Source organism: Populus alba, chromosome 7 (genome assembly GCF_005239225.2).
Source record: "Populus alba chromosome 7, ASM523922v2, whole genome shotgun sequence".
In the NCBI taxonomy this organism is placed as follows: Eukaryota; Viridiplantae; Streptophyta; class Magnoliopsida; order Malpighiales; family Salicaceae; genus Populus; species Populus alba.
Genome location: NC_133290.1, coordinates 9,939,919 through 9,958,477, shown reverse-complemented (window position 1 = coordinate 9,958,477; position 18,559 = coordinate 9,939,919). Strand labels below are relative to the sequence as shown.

The 18,559-nt window shown below is 35.0% G+C and overlaps 3 protein-coding genes across 7 annotated transcripts; 1 reads left to right on the top strand and 2 right to left on the bottom strand.

Moving 5' to 3' along the window:
• Positions 1-217: 217 nt before the first annotated feature.
• On the bottom strand, positions 218-6,414 carry LOC118049708 (mitochondrial ATP-independent inner membrane protease subunit 1a). Of its 4 annotated transcripts, none has more exons than XM_035059780.2 (5): positions 6,118-6,414; positions 5,815-6,039; positions 5,433-5,543; positions 2,617-2,684; positions 218-1,888 (listed from the first exon to the last, which is right to left on the bottom strand). In XM_035059780.2, the coding sequence occupies exons 1-4, from the start codon at positions 6,241-6,243 to the stop codon at positions 2,631-2,633; spliced, it is 516 nt and encodes a 171-aa protein (XP_034915671.1). In that variant the 5' UTR covers positions 6,244-6,414; the 3' UTR covers positions 218-1,888; positions 2,617-2,630. The 4 variants fall into 4 exon arrangements, with proteins under 4 accessions (XP_034915671.1, XP_034915670.1, XP_034915669.1 ...); XM_035059779.2 differs by lacking the exon at positions 218-1,888 and adding an exon at positions 1,952-2,427; XM_035059778.2 differs by lacking the exon at positions 218-1,888 and adding an exon at positions 1,952-2,513 and having other exon boundaries at positions 6,118-6,413.
• Positions 6,415-7,511: 1,097 nt separating this feature from the next.
• LOC118049707 (photosystem II stability/assembly factor HCF136, chloroplastic) lies at positions 7,512-11,350 on the bottom strand. Of its 2 annotated transcripts, none has more exons than XM_035059777.2 (9): positions 10,974-11,350; positions 10,433-10,668; positions 10,092-10,222; positions 9,639-9,771; positions 9,335-9,457; positions 8,669-8,743; positions 8,270-8,385; positions 7,921-8,002; positions 7,512-7,839 (listed from the first exon to the last, which is right to left on the bottom strand). In XM_035059777.2, the coding sequence occupies exons 1-8, from the start codon at positions 11,275-11,277 to the stop codon at positions 7,936-7,938; spliced, it is 1,185 nt and encodes a 394-aa protein (XP_034915668.1). In that variant the 5' UTR covers positions 11,278-11,350; the 3' UTR covers positions 7,512-7,839; positions 7,921-7,935. The 2 variants fall into 2 exon arrangements, with proteins under 2 accessions (XP_034915668.1, XP_034915667.1); XM_035059776.2 differs by having other exon boundaries at positions 7,512-7,741.
• A 3,066-nt stretch (positions 11,351-14,416) lies between these two features.
• LOC118049706 (endoglucanase 5) lies at positions 14,417-17,967 on the top strand. Its single transcript, XM_035059775.1, has 10 exons — positions 14,417-14,878; positions 15,005-15,217; positions 15,440-15,640; positions 15,727-15,813; positions 15,910-16,074; positions 16,212-16,335; positions 16,450-16,613; positions 16,769-17,102; positions 17,208-17,300; positions 17,416-17,967. Exons 1-10 carry the CDS (start codon positions 14,675-14,677, stop codon positions 17,703-17,705), a joined length of 1,875 nt encoding a protein of 624 aa, XP_034915666.1. The 5' UTR covers positions 14,417-14,674; the 3' UTR covers positions 17,706-17,967.
• The last annotated feature ends 592 nt before the right edge of the window (positions 17,968-18,559 follow it).

The following is an 18,559-nucleotide window of genomic DNA, read 5'->3' as shown; positions in this document are numbered from 1 at the left end:
TTATATTAGAAGACTTCACACAATTTTTTAAATTTTTTTGATAACTCAATCAAGAATTACGAAAAACTAGTCAAAAAACTATTAATAAAATCTTGACATAGACTATAGCCCACCCAAGCATCCGCATATATATATATATAATTAAACTAAATCAAGGATGCGGTGGCTGGTCTAGTGGTATGGTATCTCAAAACATGAACTGAATAGAGGGGTCGCGGTTCTTGCCATAGTTAACAAGCCTTTGTTCCTCCATGTTTCTTTGCAGAAGACAAGGCAACAGGCATGGGACGGCGAGTGTCTTTGCACGTAGCATTAATTAAGTCTTTTTCTTGCCAAATATTGTGCACTTAACTCTTCCATATCATGTGCAACATGTGAGGTTTCCTTGAGTTTCGGAGCTCATCTTGTAATAAATAGCGCTGCAGCACCTCTCTGTAAACCTGGGTTATGTAGATCCACGTCGACAAGAAATCGACAGTGTTTCATTTCTAATAGCATGTGGCTCTGACCATGCATGCATGCATGTTGCTCCGAGCAACGCAAAACCCTAAATTCACGTGGTAAAAGACTGGAAGCAAATCTAGTGGTGCAATAGTTAATTATCCCATTCATGCCAATTTTGTTCAATGATTTTCTTGAGAATCATGTACGAAAAACCTCAAGCACTCAAAGCGTGGATGCCATTAATGCTAAACTGAAAGGTTGAAATTCTTCCATATATATATATGAAAAAACTTGGGGAGAATCTTTCATAGATGTTAGGTCACAATTAATGGATCATAATCATATCGGTAAAGCATGTGAATTAGTGGTCCAGCTGCTCATGAAGTCAATTCCCGAGTAAACGCTCGACTTGGTTAGTGGTCAGCTAGAAGGCTATTTTCTTCAACAATTTGAATCCACAGAGCTTAGGATAATGCATGCTTCTTGTATCACTTTGCCTAGGGAAGGATACTGCTTAGGATGGTGATGGATAATGGTAGGGAAGGAACTCAGGAAATCCACACATGACAGTCCTTTTCGAGTGGAAATGTGGAGGAAGACCTTCATGAGAAACAGGGCACTCTGACAGAGACTATCATTTTGTTCAGTGAGATGAAATTTCCCTAGGAAAAACCTAATTCTTTCATGTAAAAATCACAAGTATAGCCCCAATCTGGTGCTTTTCTTTAGATTTTCAAAATGGGGACAGAGGCCCAAAGAAACAAAATAATATGTTAAACCCAAAATATATTGGCCCTGAATTGAGAGAGGGGAGACTGTCTCTTCGCAAACAACACAACAAGAGCCTTCTGGTTCTTAATGGCATTTCATTTCTAAATGGACGGCCATATATGCAATTCAAAGCATTGCAAAACACAAAATTCTCCTCTCACTAATTATCTGTATAGAAAGAACTACATCTGTAAACTGCACCATGCTGCGGGTAGTATAAAATTCTTCAGTATAGAAAGATCTACATGGCACCAATGAAGGCCATGTTTATAGGTTAGTGGCTATCACACGCGCCACCAAAGTATAACAACCATTCCCACACGCTAGAGCATATGTTACACAAGCAAGTTACCTTTTTCCCTTCCATTTAATTTAGTTCCTTAACACTCATTTCAAGTTCACATTTAGTACCTCATGTTAAATAATATTTATGTAGTCTTATTTATTAAGGATAGAATAGTACTTTCAGTTTAACCTATATATACTTTATTTGTATTTAGATTAAAACTATGCATTCATAATATACAGATTATTCAGAATTCTAGCCTCCTTTTTTATGTTTGATCTCAATAAGTTTAACACCTCAAGCTTCAGTTATTCTAAATTAATGAAATCAAATTTTATTTTGTATTCGATTGAGCGCTAATTTTTTTTTCTCGGCACCACGACAACCCTGCATGAAGCCAATTAATGCAAACCATAAAGTCCGATCATAAATCAATTCAATTTAAAAGGATAAAATTAAAGCGAAAATACTTGAGTGAAAAAAATTTATTACACTATCCACAAAATTATTGTCTATAGTGAATCCCAAATTAATGATCAAACATTGTATGGCTGCACAATAATTCTTCCCATTTGTTAGAAAAGGTACATATGCTTGCAAAGGTGGCCCAAACCTGAGCATTTAAAGCCGTAGTGTCTAACCAAATCAGAATAAAGTATGACTGGTAATAAATTTGTCAGTTTAGTTGCACTAACGAGTTCTATCAATCAGTAATGGCTGTATTCACGACAATAGAAATGCAGAGGAGGCTTCGGATTGTTTTGGATGAAAAGAATCCATCATGAAACAAAAAAGGAATTGCAATGTAGGTTCTAGATGCTTGCAAGTCTTCACTAAGGTAATATAATGTAACTTGAGGCATGGTGATCATCCAGAGCAAGGACTGCCCCAGCTACTTGTAAGCCCCCCAAAATGCAGTAGGGCACCTGCTTGTATCGAGAACTAATTAGAAATGAACTATTCATGTTCATACTTGATCTCAACAAAGCAGTCAGCTCAGACTTTGGGAGAGCTACAAAATGAAAGACCGAAGACATTACAATATAGAAGAGGGGGGAAAAACTTTTGTTGAGGGAAGACAGTAGTTGCATGCTATGCTGTCTAAGAACACGTACCTAACAGCATGCATTCAGCTGTTTTGCTCTTTTTTCCCAAGTGGTCCAAAATCTTTGGGTGGCCATATCTAGAAACAAAATGAGCACAGACAAAAAAACAACAAATTTAGAGTAAGAAAGATGAGCTTTTCTGAAAAATAATTGTCCAGCAGTTGTGAAAGGAGCAAAAATTCATTGCTGTCAGCTCAGAATAAGAGTATAAATGGTCCATTTCCTATCACAATCAGTGGATCATAATATGTAAAATAGTGGTCGAATGCAAATCAGTGGCCCAGCTGCTCATGAGGTTAACCTGAGCTTTGATATAATCATTCCATTCACACCACTTGGTCACTGCAACTAGTTAAGGCTGTGTTTGTTTACATTTCTTCAACAATTTCATGAATCTTGATTCGCAAAGATCACGCTAATGATTGTACTAGATGTCCCCAACCGCATACTAATTACATCACAGTGCCTATTGCCTAGGGCAGACTGCTTGAGATGGTCAAGCTTTCATGGGCAACCATGGTTTGATAATACATTTTTCTCCACAGCCCAACACCATTGATAGGATTCTGAGTTAATTTCTAATGCAAGAAAAGAAGCTACTAATGTTATGGATGTGTTTTTGGGTATCATTATTTTTAAATTGAGAAACAAAAATATGTTGTTTATACTTAATAAAATAGAATAAGTTCAAAAATATTTAAACCAATAAATTGAAAAAGAATTATTAATACTTATTAAATACTAAATTAGAAAGCTAATCTTTCTAGTAAAAACAAAAGATAGATGACATGGAAATATTTAACCTCAACATTCTTTTTTTATTTTATATGTTTTTATTTATTTTATCTTAAAGGTTATTTTTCATTGCCAAGAACCAAAGATATTTATTTTTATAAATTACATTATGCAAGTACAATTTATTTATATAAAATATAAAAGAAAAAAAATTAAAGATAAATTACAATAATCTCTTTGAAGTATTATAAAATTAAAAAAAATAACTATTATTGAAAAAAAATATGAAATAAACAATTCAAAAAATAAGTGTATTAATTAAAATTTAAATAAAAAAAACTAATGCAAAGTAAAAAAATAAATAAATAAGAGGGAGGCTATGCACATGGGATCCAAAAAATTTTCAAGGTTCGAGTTTTAGGACCCGAAAAACCCAATTTCAACTTGTTTTCATTGGAAAACATATAAAAAAAAACACCATAGAAACCTTAACATACCCGTTTTTAACACCATAACAGCCTCTAATCTCTCTAAAAATAAAAATTAAATGAATCCTAAAAAACTTTAAGGACCCCAACATACTTTTCCTAGCACAGTTAAAGAACAATACCACTTCCATTAATTTTTTCTTGAAGAGACAAACTCATTGACACTAAGATCAACCATTTTTGGAGGTCTTAATATCGATATTTAATCACTTTCTCTCTCTTCAATATTTTATGGTGACTTTCTCTATTCTCTTCTATCATCTAGAGACTGAAATATAAAAAAAAATAAAGTTTGAAATCAAAATATAAACTACTAAAACAACAATGACCAAACAATAGTTGAATTGAAATTTCAGAGAGAAAATTTAAGTTTTTCTCATCAACATCTAAATGGGGTCTTCTTTTTTTTATTGTTAAATTTGGTTCTTCTTTTAGTTCCTTTTTGAAACTACAAATAAAGTTTAATTTCACAAAATCAATCTTTAATTTATCATCAAAATATTCCTCGACACTTTTTATATGCAAAAGAATGCAAGAATATTAACATATAAAACAATGCTAATGTAACTTGGAAGAATAAAATTGCGATTAAAGAAGTTTGTTGATCGAAGTAATAAAAAAAGAAGCACTATTCACAATGCGGTGAACAGTGCCTTCAAAGGCACCCCAGATGTACAGTCCAACACCATTTAAGTTCTAATAAAACCTACATTTCAACATGATGATTACTAAGAGTCTATGACAGTCCAGGAATGACTTATTGTCATATAGCATATTGGTTGAAATCAATATCACATCAGTCTTAGCAAAATTAAACTAAGTTTGTGTTTGATATTGTAGCATAGATGCTTTTTAAAAGTTTTTTAATTAATATTAAAATAATGTTTTTTCAGATTTTTTTTTATATCAGCACTGCAAAATCATCCAAAAAAACCTAAAAGTCATACGTTTTCAGTTCAAAAACAATTTGAAAAGTAGGTTGCAAAAACAAACACTCACTAAGCTCGTACCTACTGCTTGGGCTGCCATGTAAATCACTCTTGGGAGTAAATGCTGCCTTGTCTTAGATGGCCTCCCTTATTCCCCATCACTCTTCCTTATGGATTGGTAAGACAGACTTTTGGTTTACTACCAACATTCTTTACAATAATATTGGTTCATATTACTTGATAGAATTTTTCCTATACCTGCCAGGTCTAGTTAACCAGCCTGCAAACTCATGGACATTTTGTGCATTAGCGCAACATACAAGATCATTTTCAGTCTATCCCAATGCCTTGGAAAACAAGAGATAAATGGTCACCTCCTAGGTCTTAACCTCTTATAAAACATACTCCACTCAACCATTACTAAAGTTTCATTTTGCACATAGTTTTAATCCTACAGCTCAAAATTCCTCGAATAGTGTTGAACAAAAAATCTCAGTTGCCCTCGACTGATGCCAGCTACGTCAAAATAATTATTTTTAACATGATGCGAACATTACTGTTGATAGCCCACATATTCTTCATAGAAAAACCAGAACAATGTGCTCTATGAAAGGTAAAAAAAAAAAACTCTCAAAACCCAACAAAAGTACGCCAAGGAAGAAAATAGGCTTACCTTCCAAAACATTTTCCCTTGAAGAAGGCCATACGAAACTGCCCCGAAGTTTCTCGAATCCTTGCTTTTATATATGTTATCTCCCTCTACCCAAATATGGCCCTTGGGAACCTAAACAAAAAGAGCAAACCTTTTCATTTCATAAGCTAACAATCAACAATCTTTAAAGCATAATAGCAATAATCCACAAATCCAGCAAGCAAAAAATCAACAATTACCTAACCAAACCACACCCACCAAAACCCATTAAGAAAAGCATCAAAATCAACCAAACAAAGCAGAATCACTAAAAAACCATCAACAAAAATACATCACGCTTAGCTTTAACAACACTAAAGGCAAAATCTTCAAAACCCAACCAAAAAAAAAAAGAAACACATACCACAATAGTCTCAGTTCTATCACTGTTTTGGGGATCAACAACATAAGTAACAGAATCACCCTCAACACCTATTACTCTTTTAGTCACAATTTTTCTTGGCTCCACGGGTGATGTAACAAGAACAATATCTCCAGCACCCACTTTGCCAAGCTTGTGTGAAATCTTCTCAGCCAATGCCAAATCACCACTAATGTTAAAGGTAGGGAGCATACTTGGTCCATAGAGCTGCAACACCCCCCGTCAATGCTTAAATACTTTTAAGAAACAGATAAAAAGCATTACTTTATGCTTATTTATACTTACAGAAGCAACAGTGAAGACATAGGTTTTGGTGACATGGAGAAAGCAAAGAGCTTTGGCTACTAAGAAGGATCCGTTGAACGCTTCTTTTGCAATAATGGTCCATTCATTTAGATTTCTCAGGCTCATTTGTTTTTTTTCTCTTCGTCAAGATTGCTGGTTTTTATTGGAGACTTGAGAGGGGAGAAAGCTTGCTGCTGTACAGTGAAATAGGGGAAGGCCAGAAATTTTTGCAAGTACAAGTTGGGCTAAAGGCCAGAGCAGACTAGAAGGTTGAATGGTGATGGGCTAACTCAGATATGTAGTAGAAGGCAACTCAAGTGAGAGCAATCTCTAACGGGTCACATCTATACGATGGTAGGTTTTCTAAAAGTGATTTTTAATTAAAAATATATTAAAATAATATTATTAATGTAATGTAGAGTATTTTTAAAAATATATTTTAATTAAAAATATATATTTTTTATATTAACACATTAAAATTTTTAAAAAAATCTTTAAAAACATTAATTTAATATTTTTCTAAGAAAATTTAATTTAATAACACTTTTTCTTTTTCCTTGTCTCTGTCTCCCCTTTCTTTTTCGTCTCTGTCTCCCCCTTTCTTTTTCAGTATAAATGATGTTGCTTATAATTGAATTTTATCATTGAAGTTTTATACATCCAGTGTATCTTGGCATTTTCTAGAGGTGTTTAAAAAAACCGACCAATCGATTAAACCGAAAAAAAATTAAGAAAAAATTAATTGAAAACCGAACCAATAAAAAAAACCAAATAAATTGATTAAAAATTAAAAAAACCACCCAGTCCAATCCGGTTCTATTTTAAAAAAGTCTAAACAGATTGAACCGAACAAAACCAAACCAGTTAAAAAAAAGCTATAAAAAAAATCATCCTTAATCCTAAATTACTTTCTCCTTTTTCAGCCCCCTCTCCCTTTACAGCTTTCCCTTCACCTTTCCCCCTTCCCATGTGTAAGACTTTGATTGCTTGTTACTTTTTTTAGTTGATTTTCTTGAATTTTTAAGTGGTTACTATGATTAATAGCTCAGATTGATATTTAACGTCAAATTTTTCTTTGATTTAGCTCAGTAATAAAGATTAGCTTATCTAATTACCACGGTCCGGTTTTTCTGGTTTTTACGCTAAAAAACCAACTAGAAGTTGAATTTTTTGGTTAAAACCGGACCGTGAATACCCCTAGTATTGTCTCCTTAAGATATGACAACTTTCTCTAATTTTCAAAGAAACTCAAACCCTAGTTTTGCAAGGAATGAGAATAAGAACATCTCAATTATCCATAGCCATTAGGCTTGCTTAGGTAACTTTACCACATGCTTAGCGTTTCCTAAACATTATGTGATGCAGCGAGTTAGAGATATTTCAGAACCTCCACATAAACTGAACAAATCTGAATCCTTCTCCGAATCAAATCTAAATTTGTCCATCGATATCCTATTGTCTTTGCGCAAACTTTACTTTAAAGAACACCACCACTTGTAATGAAATGTAGCAGCCATTCATATATTATAGTTGCATGAAAAAATACACGCAATATGAAACTTTGTTCCTCTCTTCACAGCATGGAGTGCTTTATGCATACAAAATCGCAGCATCATTGAGAAACCTGCACACAGAGGAATTCAGGAATTTGATCCAGCCATTCAGAAAGCATTTCTCCTAGATCTTTGCATGGCCAAAAATTTCCATCAACTAAGTGGAAGCCTACACAAATTTACATGTTCATTTTACAAGCCCTCAATAAAACTATTAAAGTAAATGAAATGGGAGAATTCATTCAGTTACCATGAGACAGCAATGTCATCCAAGATACCGAAGCAGGACTCCATCATTTCCCAGAACAAATCCCTTCTTGTCATCGATAAACCTGCAGAAAAAAAGATCATAGGTATGAATACCTTATGATTTGACTGCCTCTGAGTGCAAAGTTAAACAGGTAAAAGCATATGTTCATTTTCTTCCTCAACAAAAAGGTGCAGTTCAAATCAGAGTGAAAAATGAAATATGAAAGGTGTTGGGGTGCAATCCAAGACCACAAGAAGACATATACATTGCATTTGGAAACCTGCTAATCAATGTTAGCTGTTAATATAATGAGATTATATATGCTAGCTGTTAATATAATGAGACTCACTTCACCGAGTAAAGATTTGCAGCGATATTATCAGCTGCTTTGTCACGGGTCCATGTCTTGCCACCATTGGTAGTTCTCAACAGAATCCCACTGCCCCCTGCTGCCCAAGCCTCTTCCTGCACAAGGAAACCATTTACAGTGTGAATGTAGAAACTTGGAAAGTTGAGAGACCCATAGAAAAACTTGACAGTGGAACAAAGTTGCAAATGCAAGACACAAATCACTTGTCAGTAAATGCAGATGGATGCATATTCGTGACACATAGGACAAGCATGGTTTTGTTGAGCGACACATGTTACAATCAAGAACTTCTTGAAGTGAAGTCATTTATCAACACATCACCGTAATGGAACTAATTCTGTTGCGGTTATACCCTTGCATTAATCAGAAAACTGTTACCTTTGAACGGTACCCTACATCAAGAATGCCAAACCCCCTACTTTGCACTGGAATTTCTTCAAACTCCTCTGATATCTGACATCAAAAGGTAGCTGAGCTTCAACACCAATACAGAAAAAAAATCTGGTCCTATTCTATAACCAATTAACCAATTCTTGTAAACTGACAGTAATCTACATCGAAAAAGATATGACATGAAAAGAGAAAACACGGATTATACAGCTGGAAACACTATAAGGACATATAATAAACAATAAGTAAAGTAGACTGCAATGCAATAAAAATAGGTGAAAATAAAAAGACCAGTGATTATGAGACATTCACGTGTTATAATCCCTATGATAATCATATACATGTCCAGATGATGCTTTGTTTGTCTAGAATTTTATGTGTATTTAAAAGTCAAACGATATCAAGCAAATCCATTGAAAGCATCAAGTCTTGCTTAGTTCACATTCGCAAAGGAATGAATAATTGGGTGTTTCTCGACAAGTAAGGACTTCATCTAGTGGGATGTCAAGTCAATGTTGATATACTAGTTTGGAAGGGTGCAACAACTAATGCTGTTAAAAACTTACCATCCTATCATTATGTAACCAATTCCCTGATTCAGGATCATCACATGCACAGAATAATAGTTTCTTCACATTCTTCTTATCAACTTACCCCAATGCCTTTGCTAAGATAAAGCCCCCCTCCACGAACAAGAAGCCAGAGCCCACCATCCGCCCTCCATCCCATGTTTTGAATTCTTCTTGCAATTGCTCTGTTATGCGGCTGCCAGAATGCCTGACATATGGAAAGTAATGAATTGCAGTTAATAAAGTGCACATGCCTGTTAGCACTTGTGCATGTGTCGACACACGCAAACACTTAAAAGGTTTAAGAGCGGGCATGCCTCATGAAGCCAATTAATAAGTTACAGATGTACACATGCAAAAATCTAGACAGCAACAAGAATGAGCATGACCTGACCAGGCTCCCACGTCAGATAGAAGTTACCACGGCTTGAGACGGCAACATAGTTTCCATTTGGAGAGCGATTCACAGTATTAAAAGTCCCTGTATAGTAACTTGCACCACTAATACCACTAGAAACTGTTCTGCAAAAGCAAGAAGCTATGTGAATATCTTGCCCGCTTGAAATTAAAAACTTGTGATTTAAAAGAACTTCCAGGATCTTCACTCCGTAGTGAGCTCTTAGCGTTTTAGAGAGGATGCAAAGTGGTTATGTAACCATCTCAAACAAAAGGAAGGTGGCCCATAAGATAAACTTGAAAAGATATCCTTTGGTAGATCACATTTTCAGAATTGAACTGCTTTATCTACAAATCCAACTGTTTCCTACGGCTAAGCAAAAGATCAACTCCTCAGACACTATATAGCACTATTTAGATTAACTTTTTATCTCAAGCAAACCAACCTGTTAAGAGTTGCCGAAACAGACTCCTGAACTGCAGCCCTCCAGTTATAACCCCTATTTGATGTGACATATATTGCACCTTCGTCTGTTACCATCTCCGCACTCTTTTCTTCAGTTGCCTTTATATAGACCTGCAAAATTTTGGAAGGGAATCAACTACTTTTCCCTTTCCATACCCACACGGAACAACTAAAAAGAGGGTAAAATGTCTGCAAAATTCAAATTCCTTCATGAGACGATTCTCTTGTCTTTCATATCACTTGAGAATTAACAGAAGTACTACAAATCCCAGCCACTAAAACACCACTAATTGATACTCCCTACTACAAGTACAAGCTTACCATATCACCAGGGAGTTGAGCACTTAATGGTATTCTCTCCCATGTTTCTCCGGAATCTGCAGTGTACAGCAGAATTGCAGGCTTTCCAACAATCCATCCTTCCTTCCCCTTAAAACTAATCGAATTAAACCTATAGTTAAAATCCTCATCTTCTGCCGAAGGTATTGATCGCTGGACCCAAGTATTTCCACCATCTTTAGTTTCCATGATTGTCTGCCTTGTCCCCAACAAGAAACCTACAAAACCAAAGAACAAGTCTTCAAGTTCTCAAGTACCAACAAAAATAAGTTAATTCAACCAAAATGATTCTACATAAGCTTAATTAACCCAACTAATACCAAATAAAGTTCAGACAAAAGTCTTCAAAGCATTCATCCAATCTATATATCTACACACACAGCACCCCTCCCTCTCGCCAATATCCACAAAAAGGTAATAATTATAATAGGTGGGAAGTGAAAAGGAGGGATGTTATGCAATGTCAGAGACATTGTGTATACAGCAAGAGTAGTGAAAAATTCCTGTTGACGAACTTTCTTACCATGGTTCGTGTCATCAGGAACAAAGGCAATGTCAAGGAGCACAACACCAGGATCAATGGGAAGGTAAACTCTTTCCCATTCGGAAAGAGAATCTTCAGCTGCAGCATTGGCTTGTTGGGGGTTAAGAATGAGAGGAGAAAGTAAAGGGAGTGATGAAAGTGAAGCTGTTTGAGATATGAAATGCCTGCGGTTCAGTTCTGGTCTTTGTGATAAACGAGGTTGTTGAGAAGGAGAGTGAGAATTCTGTGGTCTCTGAAGACAACGTGTGTTGGTTGTGAATGTTGGAGAAGTTAGGGAGGCCATGGTTTCCACTTTCCCTCTCTCTCTAAAGACGCAGAGCTCAGTAGTACTTTCTCTGTCTCTTTCTCTCTCTCTTATCCAAATGGTGGTTATATCAACGGCTACGCGGGCGTTTTCGGGCGTCAAATTCCCATGCCAAGTGGATATTCCTTTCTTGAAAGAGAAATAGTTTTGAAAAAACATTCTACAATTATTTCTTTCAAAAACGACTTGTCACTCATGCTCATGAAGCTTGAAATGGATTAATTACTTGGGAAGACCATGCAATTTTAGCTGCGTGTAAATTGTATATATACCAACAGATCTATCTTTTGTTATATTTTTCTTAAAAAATATGTCAAGTAAGCTTACTTTAAAAAAATATTAAGAAATATAATTGAAAGCCTAACTCACTTTATTAGCATTTTAAAAAACATAAATATTATTATTAATGAATTTAAAAAAATAGTAAGAAATAATTAAAAGCCTAACTCACTTTATTAGCATTTTAAAAAACATAAATATTATTATTAATGAATTTGAATGGATGAATTAACAGGTAAATCATGCAAAATCATTATTATCATGGATTAATTTCCTATACTGCCTTGCTTGCTTAAGTGTTTGAGCATCAATGGAATTCTTCAATTCCTTTCTTTTCCTGGCTTGGCCATCATTTTTTGTTGCATATTTAATTGGGTTTTGAATTATTATTGAAGTATTAGTTAGTTGCCGATGTTGGATTCTTGACATATTTGTTTATTTTTTATTTAAGTGTTGTGTTAAGGATAATTGACAATATTTTCTAAGAATAATTTTGCTATATAAGTTATTTGCTTGCTAAGTTGTTTATTGTTAGTGATTTCATTATTGTTCTGATTTATTGTTATTGGAATTTGTTCAAAAAACAATCAAATCCAGCAGCTTTCATATTTCATTGTTTAATATGTGTTTAGTTTCATGCGATAAGTTTAACTTGCTAAATGGCTTTCAAAATATTTTGTTTGCATGTTTGTTTTGTTTCAATTTTGCTTAATTGTTTTTTGCTTTCTCTTGGGGTTGGTATGAATAGATTTTTTTTGTTTTTATACAGCATGATTTTTTTTGGATTCTTTTTAGCTTAGTAGTTTTTTTATTTTTAAATTCTTCTCAGTTTACTGTCTTTTGAGGTATGATTGGTTTATTTTTTTTCAAATAAAAACTTTTTGTTTTTGCTTTGTGGGATGAAATAATTTTGGTGTTCCCTTGGTCTTTGCATGACAGTTTAGTTGCAATGTTCTTATCATAGAGGGGATGGTCTCGGATGTTTTTTTTTCACCTTCCTGTGGGAGAATTTTCATTTTGCAGTTAGTGTAAAATTTACTATTTTGTATCTGATTGAGTGTATAGTAAATGTTATATTTTAAAGTATTTTTTGTTTAAAAATATATTAAAATAGTATTTTTTTAATTTAAAATTTTATTTTAACATTATTATATAAAAATAATTCATATATATATATATATATATATATGAAATTCAATTATGCTTCCAAACATCCTCTACAACTAGTATATTAATTGAAGAGGCTATCATAGACTAAAAATCCAAACCAGTCAAACTTCCTTGCAGTTTGGCCCACCTGTCTCCAGCCTCGAAAACTCTTCGAAGTTCCGTTTTAAATGGTGAATGAATTTGTTGTGTGCAAGTATGGATGGTTAGTTAAGGACTAGTCTTGTGCTTCACTACTACCAGATTGAATTATTTTATTATAAAAATTAATATTTAGGTGTTGAAATGGGATCAAAAAATAACATAAAAACCGGTTATTACAAACTTGTAATTTAGTAACTAGGACTGAGCTAATTTTGGATATTTTGTCACATCTGCAGCTCAGATCATGATATTTGAATAACCATTTAAAAAAATAAAGAGGATTCTAAAGCTTTTAAAAAAAAAAAAAAACTTATGTTAACTTTTCAAACATGTGACCCGAGTCATTAGAATAGAAGCATATAATATGAAAAAACCATGAAATTCAACTCTCAATCAATTAAATATTAAAGGATAAAATCGAAAACAAAATCTAAATTATACAAAATGATTTGAAAAAAATATTAATTAAAAAAATGAGGGTCAAAATTGACATAAAAAATAAAAATAATGTTCTAATTGAAATGTGAAATTGAAAAGAATAATAAATTTTATAAAAGAGCCAAGAGAAAAATTAGACATCAAAATAATGAGAACCAAATTGAAAAATATAATATCATCAATTTGAATTGAATGATGAAATTGAAAACAAATAAAACTTCTATAGAAAGGTTACGACAAAAAATTAAAAATAAAAAAGAACTAAAATTAAAATACTAATAACAAAGAGAGTCAAGTTGTACCTTTTAGGGAAGGAAAATGAAAAAAAAAGAGAAAACAAAAGGCTCATCATCAACAAACCAAATCACCACTAGTGACACGCACTACACTAACATAAAAAAGACACAATGACACTTCTAACAACAAGGCAAAAAGATATTTTTGGATGCCAGAAGTGTTGCGCTACTCTCTGAAAGGCAAGAATGCCTCTCGCATGCCCACCTTTTTGTTTTTTGTTTTATTCAAATATGGAATTTCTCCACAAAAAACCATTGTAAAAAATCAAAAACACCACTTGATCTCTGTGCATTTTAATTATTTATTATTTTTTTATATTTAATCAAATATCAAAATACCTCTCAGCTTAAATTATAATAACAAAAATACCTTTCATGTCAGGTAATGATATTTTGATCATTTAACCATATAATTAATATAGAAAATAATAATTAGACTGAGTAAAAAGATTTTTATGCCCTTATAAAAATGTGAAGTTTTTTTTTTTTTAATATAGGGGGAAAAAAAGCATTACAATGTTCTGGTAAACCGTGTAAATGTCACTACTGTTTTTGGAATGACAATCAGCTCTTTAAATTGATATTGACATGCAAAATATACAATAGAAGGAAAAACAAAGACAAAAAAAAAAGTCTGAGGTTGGCCACCAATTATAAATGAAAGAAAAAAAATGAAGGAAGATTAAGATGTGTAAATTACAGGTGCCATGCCTCTCCGCATTCCATTATTCCATTACATACATACATGAACACCACCATCTATTTCATGCGCTTCACAACGTGGGAGGCTCTCCTTGTGTCTTCAACACCTTGACATTTTAGAACGTGAAGGCTACCACGCCACACCATTCTCGTATTAGTAAACCAATCATTAGAGCAGAAAATCAAACCATTTTCTTATTCTTCAAACTGTTCAACTTCCCTCCCTGCTCCCTCTTCATATATATATACACCATTTAAGTTGACACAGCCACACACGCATTAGGCAAGAGGCAAGAGGCAAGAGGCAAGGCAGTTGTTGTCCACCTTTCTAGCAAGCCAAACCCATAGTCATGAAGAGCTTGAATTTTGGTGGATTGTGTCTCTTATTAGGCGTACTTGTCCTAGAGGCACTCGTTGCAGAAGGATTCAACTATGGCGATGCCCTTGATAAGACCTTAATGTTTTTTGAGGCACAAAGGTCAGGTAAGCTACCAGCCAATCAAAGAGTCAAGTGGAGGGGTGACTCCGGCCTCAAGGATGGGTACCTTCAAGGGGTAAGTATCTTCTTCTTTTTCCACTTCATTTTGTAAAGTAAAGCTGATTAATTTTACTTGCCGGAAAATCTCCACTGTCGGTATAACTAGTTATTGAGAAGGATAATAGATACAAGGTATGTGCAGGTAAACATGGTGGGAGGGTACTATGATGCAGGAGATCATGTTAAGTTTGGGCTGCCAATGGCATATACTGTGACAATGCTAGCTTGGGGAGCTATTGATTTCAGGAAGGAAATCACAGAGTTAGACCAGATGGGAAATGCTTTGTGGTCTATTAGATGGGGTACTGAATACTTCATGAAGGCGCACACACAGCCTAATGTTCTCTGGGCTCAGGTAAAAATAAATTGAGATAAAAATACATATAGTAGGTCACCTGTTTTTTATGCATCCATAACTGGAAATTAGTGATCGTTTAGGTGGTCTAAAACTTGACAAGTTTGGTCTCAGCAACCCTATTTCCTTCCACTAACTTGTTAGTAATCTCACCAACACGATTGCACTAGGATAAGCTGCAAAAGAAATTTTTGATCGCCTGATTTGGTCTGCAAAATCCAGGTTGGGGATGGTGACTCTGATCACTATTGTTGGGAGAGAGCTGAAGACATGACTACTCCTAGGACTGCTTACAAGCTCGATCAGAATCATCCAGGTTCAGACCTTGCTGGAGAAACTGCTGCTGCCTTGGCTGCATCAGCTTTAGCTTTCAAGCCTTACAATTCTTCCTACTCTAATCTGCTCTTACTCCATGCAAAACAGGTGAAAATAACTATTGCTACATGATCGTGGGCAACATTTTAGAGAGTTCTGGACATTATTAACAGATAATTTGTAATCTTTTGCAGCTTTTCACATTTGCTGATAAATATAGAGGTCTATATGATGATTCTATTCAGAATGCTAAGCAATTCTACACTTCGTCAGGTTACTCGGTATGCATTATATTTGCTCTCCAGCCAATCTGTTCTTAAGTTTTAATTATATCATTTGCGGTATATGTTCTTAAACAACCTTTTCTCTCATTTTAGGATGAGTTATTGTGGGCTGCCGCGTGGCTGTATCGGGCGACTGATGATGAGTACTTCCTAAAATACGTCGTAGACAATGCTGTATACATGGGTGGAACTGGATGGGCAGTCAAAGAATTCTCGTGGGACAACAAATATGCTGGTGTGCAAATCCTTCTTTCCCAGGTAATTTCATTAAAGAACCTCATCATCATCAGAACCAGAGCCTCTAGCTAATCGAGCTGTGTTTGTCTATGAAAACATTGTGATTCTACGTATTCAAATTGGGAACGAGTAACGGAAGTTTGGAAAACTGACTGCAGATACTTCTGGAAGGCCGTGGTGGCGCGTACACTTCCACCTTGAAGCAATATCAGGCCAAAGCCAATTACTTTGCCTGTGCTTGTCTGCAAAAGAACGATGGCTACAACATCCAAAAAACTCCTGGTTAGTCTTAAGTAGATAATATAACATCTCTATGATCCCTTTTCGATCATATAATTGCTTTTATATAAGGGGCCTTGTAAAGTACGCTCGGTTGTGGTTTTGTTTCTGTATCAGGGGGATTAATGTATGTCAGGGAATGGAACAATTTGCAATATGCCTCCGCTGCTGCATTTCTTCTCGCCGTCTACTCTGATTCTCTTTCTGCTGCAAATGCTAAGCTTACCTGTCCGGAAGGGCAGATCCCACCTCAGGCGCTCCTCGATTTTGCTAGGTCACAGGTACTCAAGGGACTCTACTTCAAGTTTGTCCGATCATAGTGTTCACATTTTGATGATCTTTGCTGACAGACGAAATTCCATTTTTCCTGTGCATCAATACTTACATCTTCCGGTAAATGCCCCGTGCTGATTTCTCGTTCATATTGATTTTTCAGGCTGACTATTTTCTTGGTAAAAACCCCAAGTCTATGAGCTACTTGGTTGGATATGGACAGCAATATCCCATCCATGTTCACCATAGAGGTTCTTCCATTGCCTCTATATTTTCTCTTCAATCAACGGTTGGGTGTGTGCAAGGATTTGAGACATGGTATCGTCGTCCCGAGGGAAATCCTAATGTCATACATGGAGCTCTTGTGGGAGGGCCTGATCAGAATGATAACTTCTCTGATGACCGTTCCAACTACGAACAAACCGAGCCTACATTGTCTGGCTGTGCTCCTCTTGTTGGCCTCTTCTCTAAGCTGCAAAGTGTATCAGAAACCGCAGGTAGGAAATTCACAGAGAATGTGTCGTCACTTCATTTCAAGAACGTTGTGAGCTACCAAGATGTAATCACTAACTCCCATGTCTCTCTTCGGCTAATATTTTCAGGCAACTATCCTAAGAAAGCACCAGTTCCTCGTCCAACAACACCTCATTCCTATCAAGAAACTCAAAAAACACAAGAACCCTATAGAAGTCAAGGTAAGAATAAAATTCAATTCTTGAAAGAAACTGTATACTTCTCCATGATTCCTAGGGGACAATGCCCTCACTATTTTGCAACTTTGTTTGATTTCCTTGAATCCGTACACTGCAGAAATCCCAGTGGAATTCCTTCACTCAATAACCAAGACATGGACAGTTGGACCAACAACATATTACAGGCACAGGGTGATAATCAAAAACAAGTCCGAGAAGCCAATAAAAGACCTTAAATTGGTGGTAGAAGGCCTTTCAGGATCTGTTTGGGGTCTCAATCCAACACAACAGAGGAACATCTATGAGCTTCCTCAATGGCAGAAGGTCTTACAACCTGGCTCGGAATGCAGCTTTGTTTATGTCCAAGGCGGCCCTCAGGCTAAGGTTACAGTTCAAAGCTACAACTGAACGCTTGAAGGAAAGAATTGCCAAATATATTGAAGCCAGACGAAAAGCTTATAATTTCAAAATACAGGGAGAACCCATTTTTCTTTTACTTTTTGACACAATTTTCACCCGGTAATCTTACAAATGTTGATAACTGTTGTATCTTGACGAATCAGAATTCAAATATACCAAGCTTCTCATCCAACACACTTGGCTAATTCTAAGCATATGAAGCTTCGAGTTCAGAGGCCTACACGAAATATCTATTCACTAGCCTATTGGGGCCCGCCCTCTCTAAACACAAAAAAACAAATTAATGTAAAATCGTTGCTAATGTATTTTTTAGCATAAAAAAATTAACTGTCAATTTGATATATATCATAATAACATCATTTTTAAATATAGAAATAAAAGACAAATCGAATAAGACATTGTTTTAAAAAATATTGAGATGGTAAAATTAATCAACTGAGATTAATTTTGGTTAATTTATAAAATTCATGAATTAAATTATGAATATATGATAACCATATAAAAAGCATATCAAAACAAATTAGAAAATTTAATTCCTAATAAGCCAACTGTTAAAGGATTAAAAAAAATCAATTTAAAAAAAAAAAAAAAATAAGGTTAACTCGTTAAACTTACAACTTAAGTAAGAATTGGATTACCTCATAAAAAATAAATTGAAAAAAAAATTATAAAACCAAGTTTTCAACCAATGTTTTAAAACCCGGACCGGCCCGGCAGGTCGACCCGGGACCCGTCCAACCCGGGCCTGGGACCGGTTCGGGTGAAGGCAAAAACCCTCTCGGGAATTGGCCCGGTAAAATCGGGTCGACCTGGCAAGTCGACCCGGGACCCGGTCCACCCGG

Coding starts and splice junctions, on each gene's coding strand:
- LOC118049708 (XM_035059780.2), bottom strand. CDS start 6,243: ATGAGCCTGAGAAATCTAAATGAATGGACCATTATTGCAAAAGAAGCG. Junction 6,040..6,117: donor ATGTCTTCACTGTTGCTTCT/GTAAGTATAAAT, acceptor GGGGTGTTGCAG/CTCTATGGACCAAGTATGCT. Junction 5,544..5,814: donor ATAGAACTGAGACTATTGTG/GTATGTGTTTCT, acceptor CTTTTTGTTTAG/GTTCCCAAGGGCCATATTTG.
- LOC118049707 (XM_035059777.2), bottom strand. CDS start 11,277: ATGGCCTCCCTAACTTCTCCAACATTCACAACCAACACACGTTGTCTT. Junction 9,772..10,091: donor GTTTCGGCAACTCTTAACAG/GTTGGTTTGCTT, acceptor TTGCTTTTGCAG/AACAGTTTCTAGTGGTATTA. Junction 9,458..9,638: donor TGACGTGGGAGCCTGGTCAG/GTCATGCTCATT, acceptor TCCATATGTCAG/GCATTCTGGCAGCCGCATAA.
- LOC118049706 (XM_035059775.1), top strand. CDS start 14,675: ATGAAGAGCTTGAATTTTGGTGGATTGTGTCTCTTATTAGGCGTACTT. Junction 14,879..15,004: donor AGGATGGGTACCTTCAAGGG/GTAAGTATCTTC, acceptor AGGTATGTGCAG/GTAAACATGGTGGGAGGGTA. Junction 17,301..17,415: donor AGAACCCTATAGAAGTCAAG/GTAAGAATAAAA, acceptor CGTACACTGCAG/AAATCCCAGTGGAATTCCTT.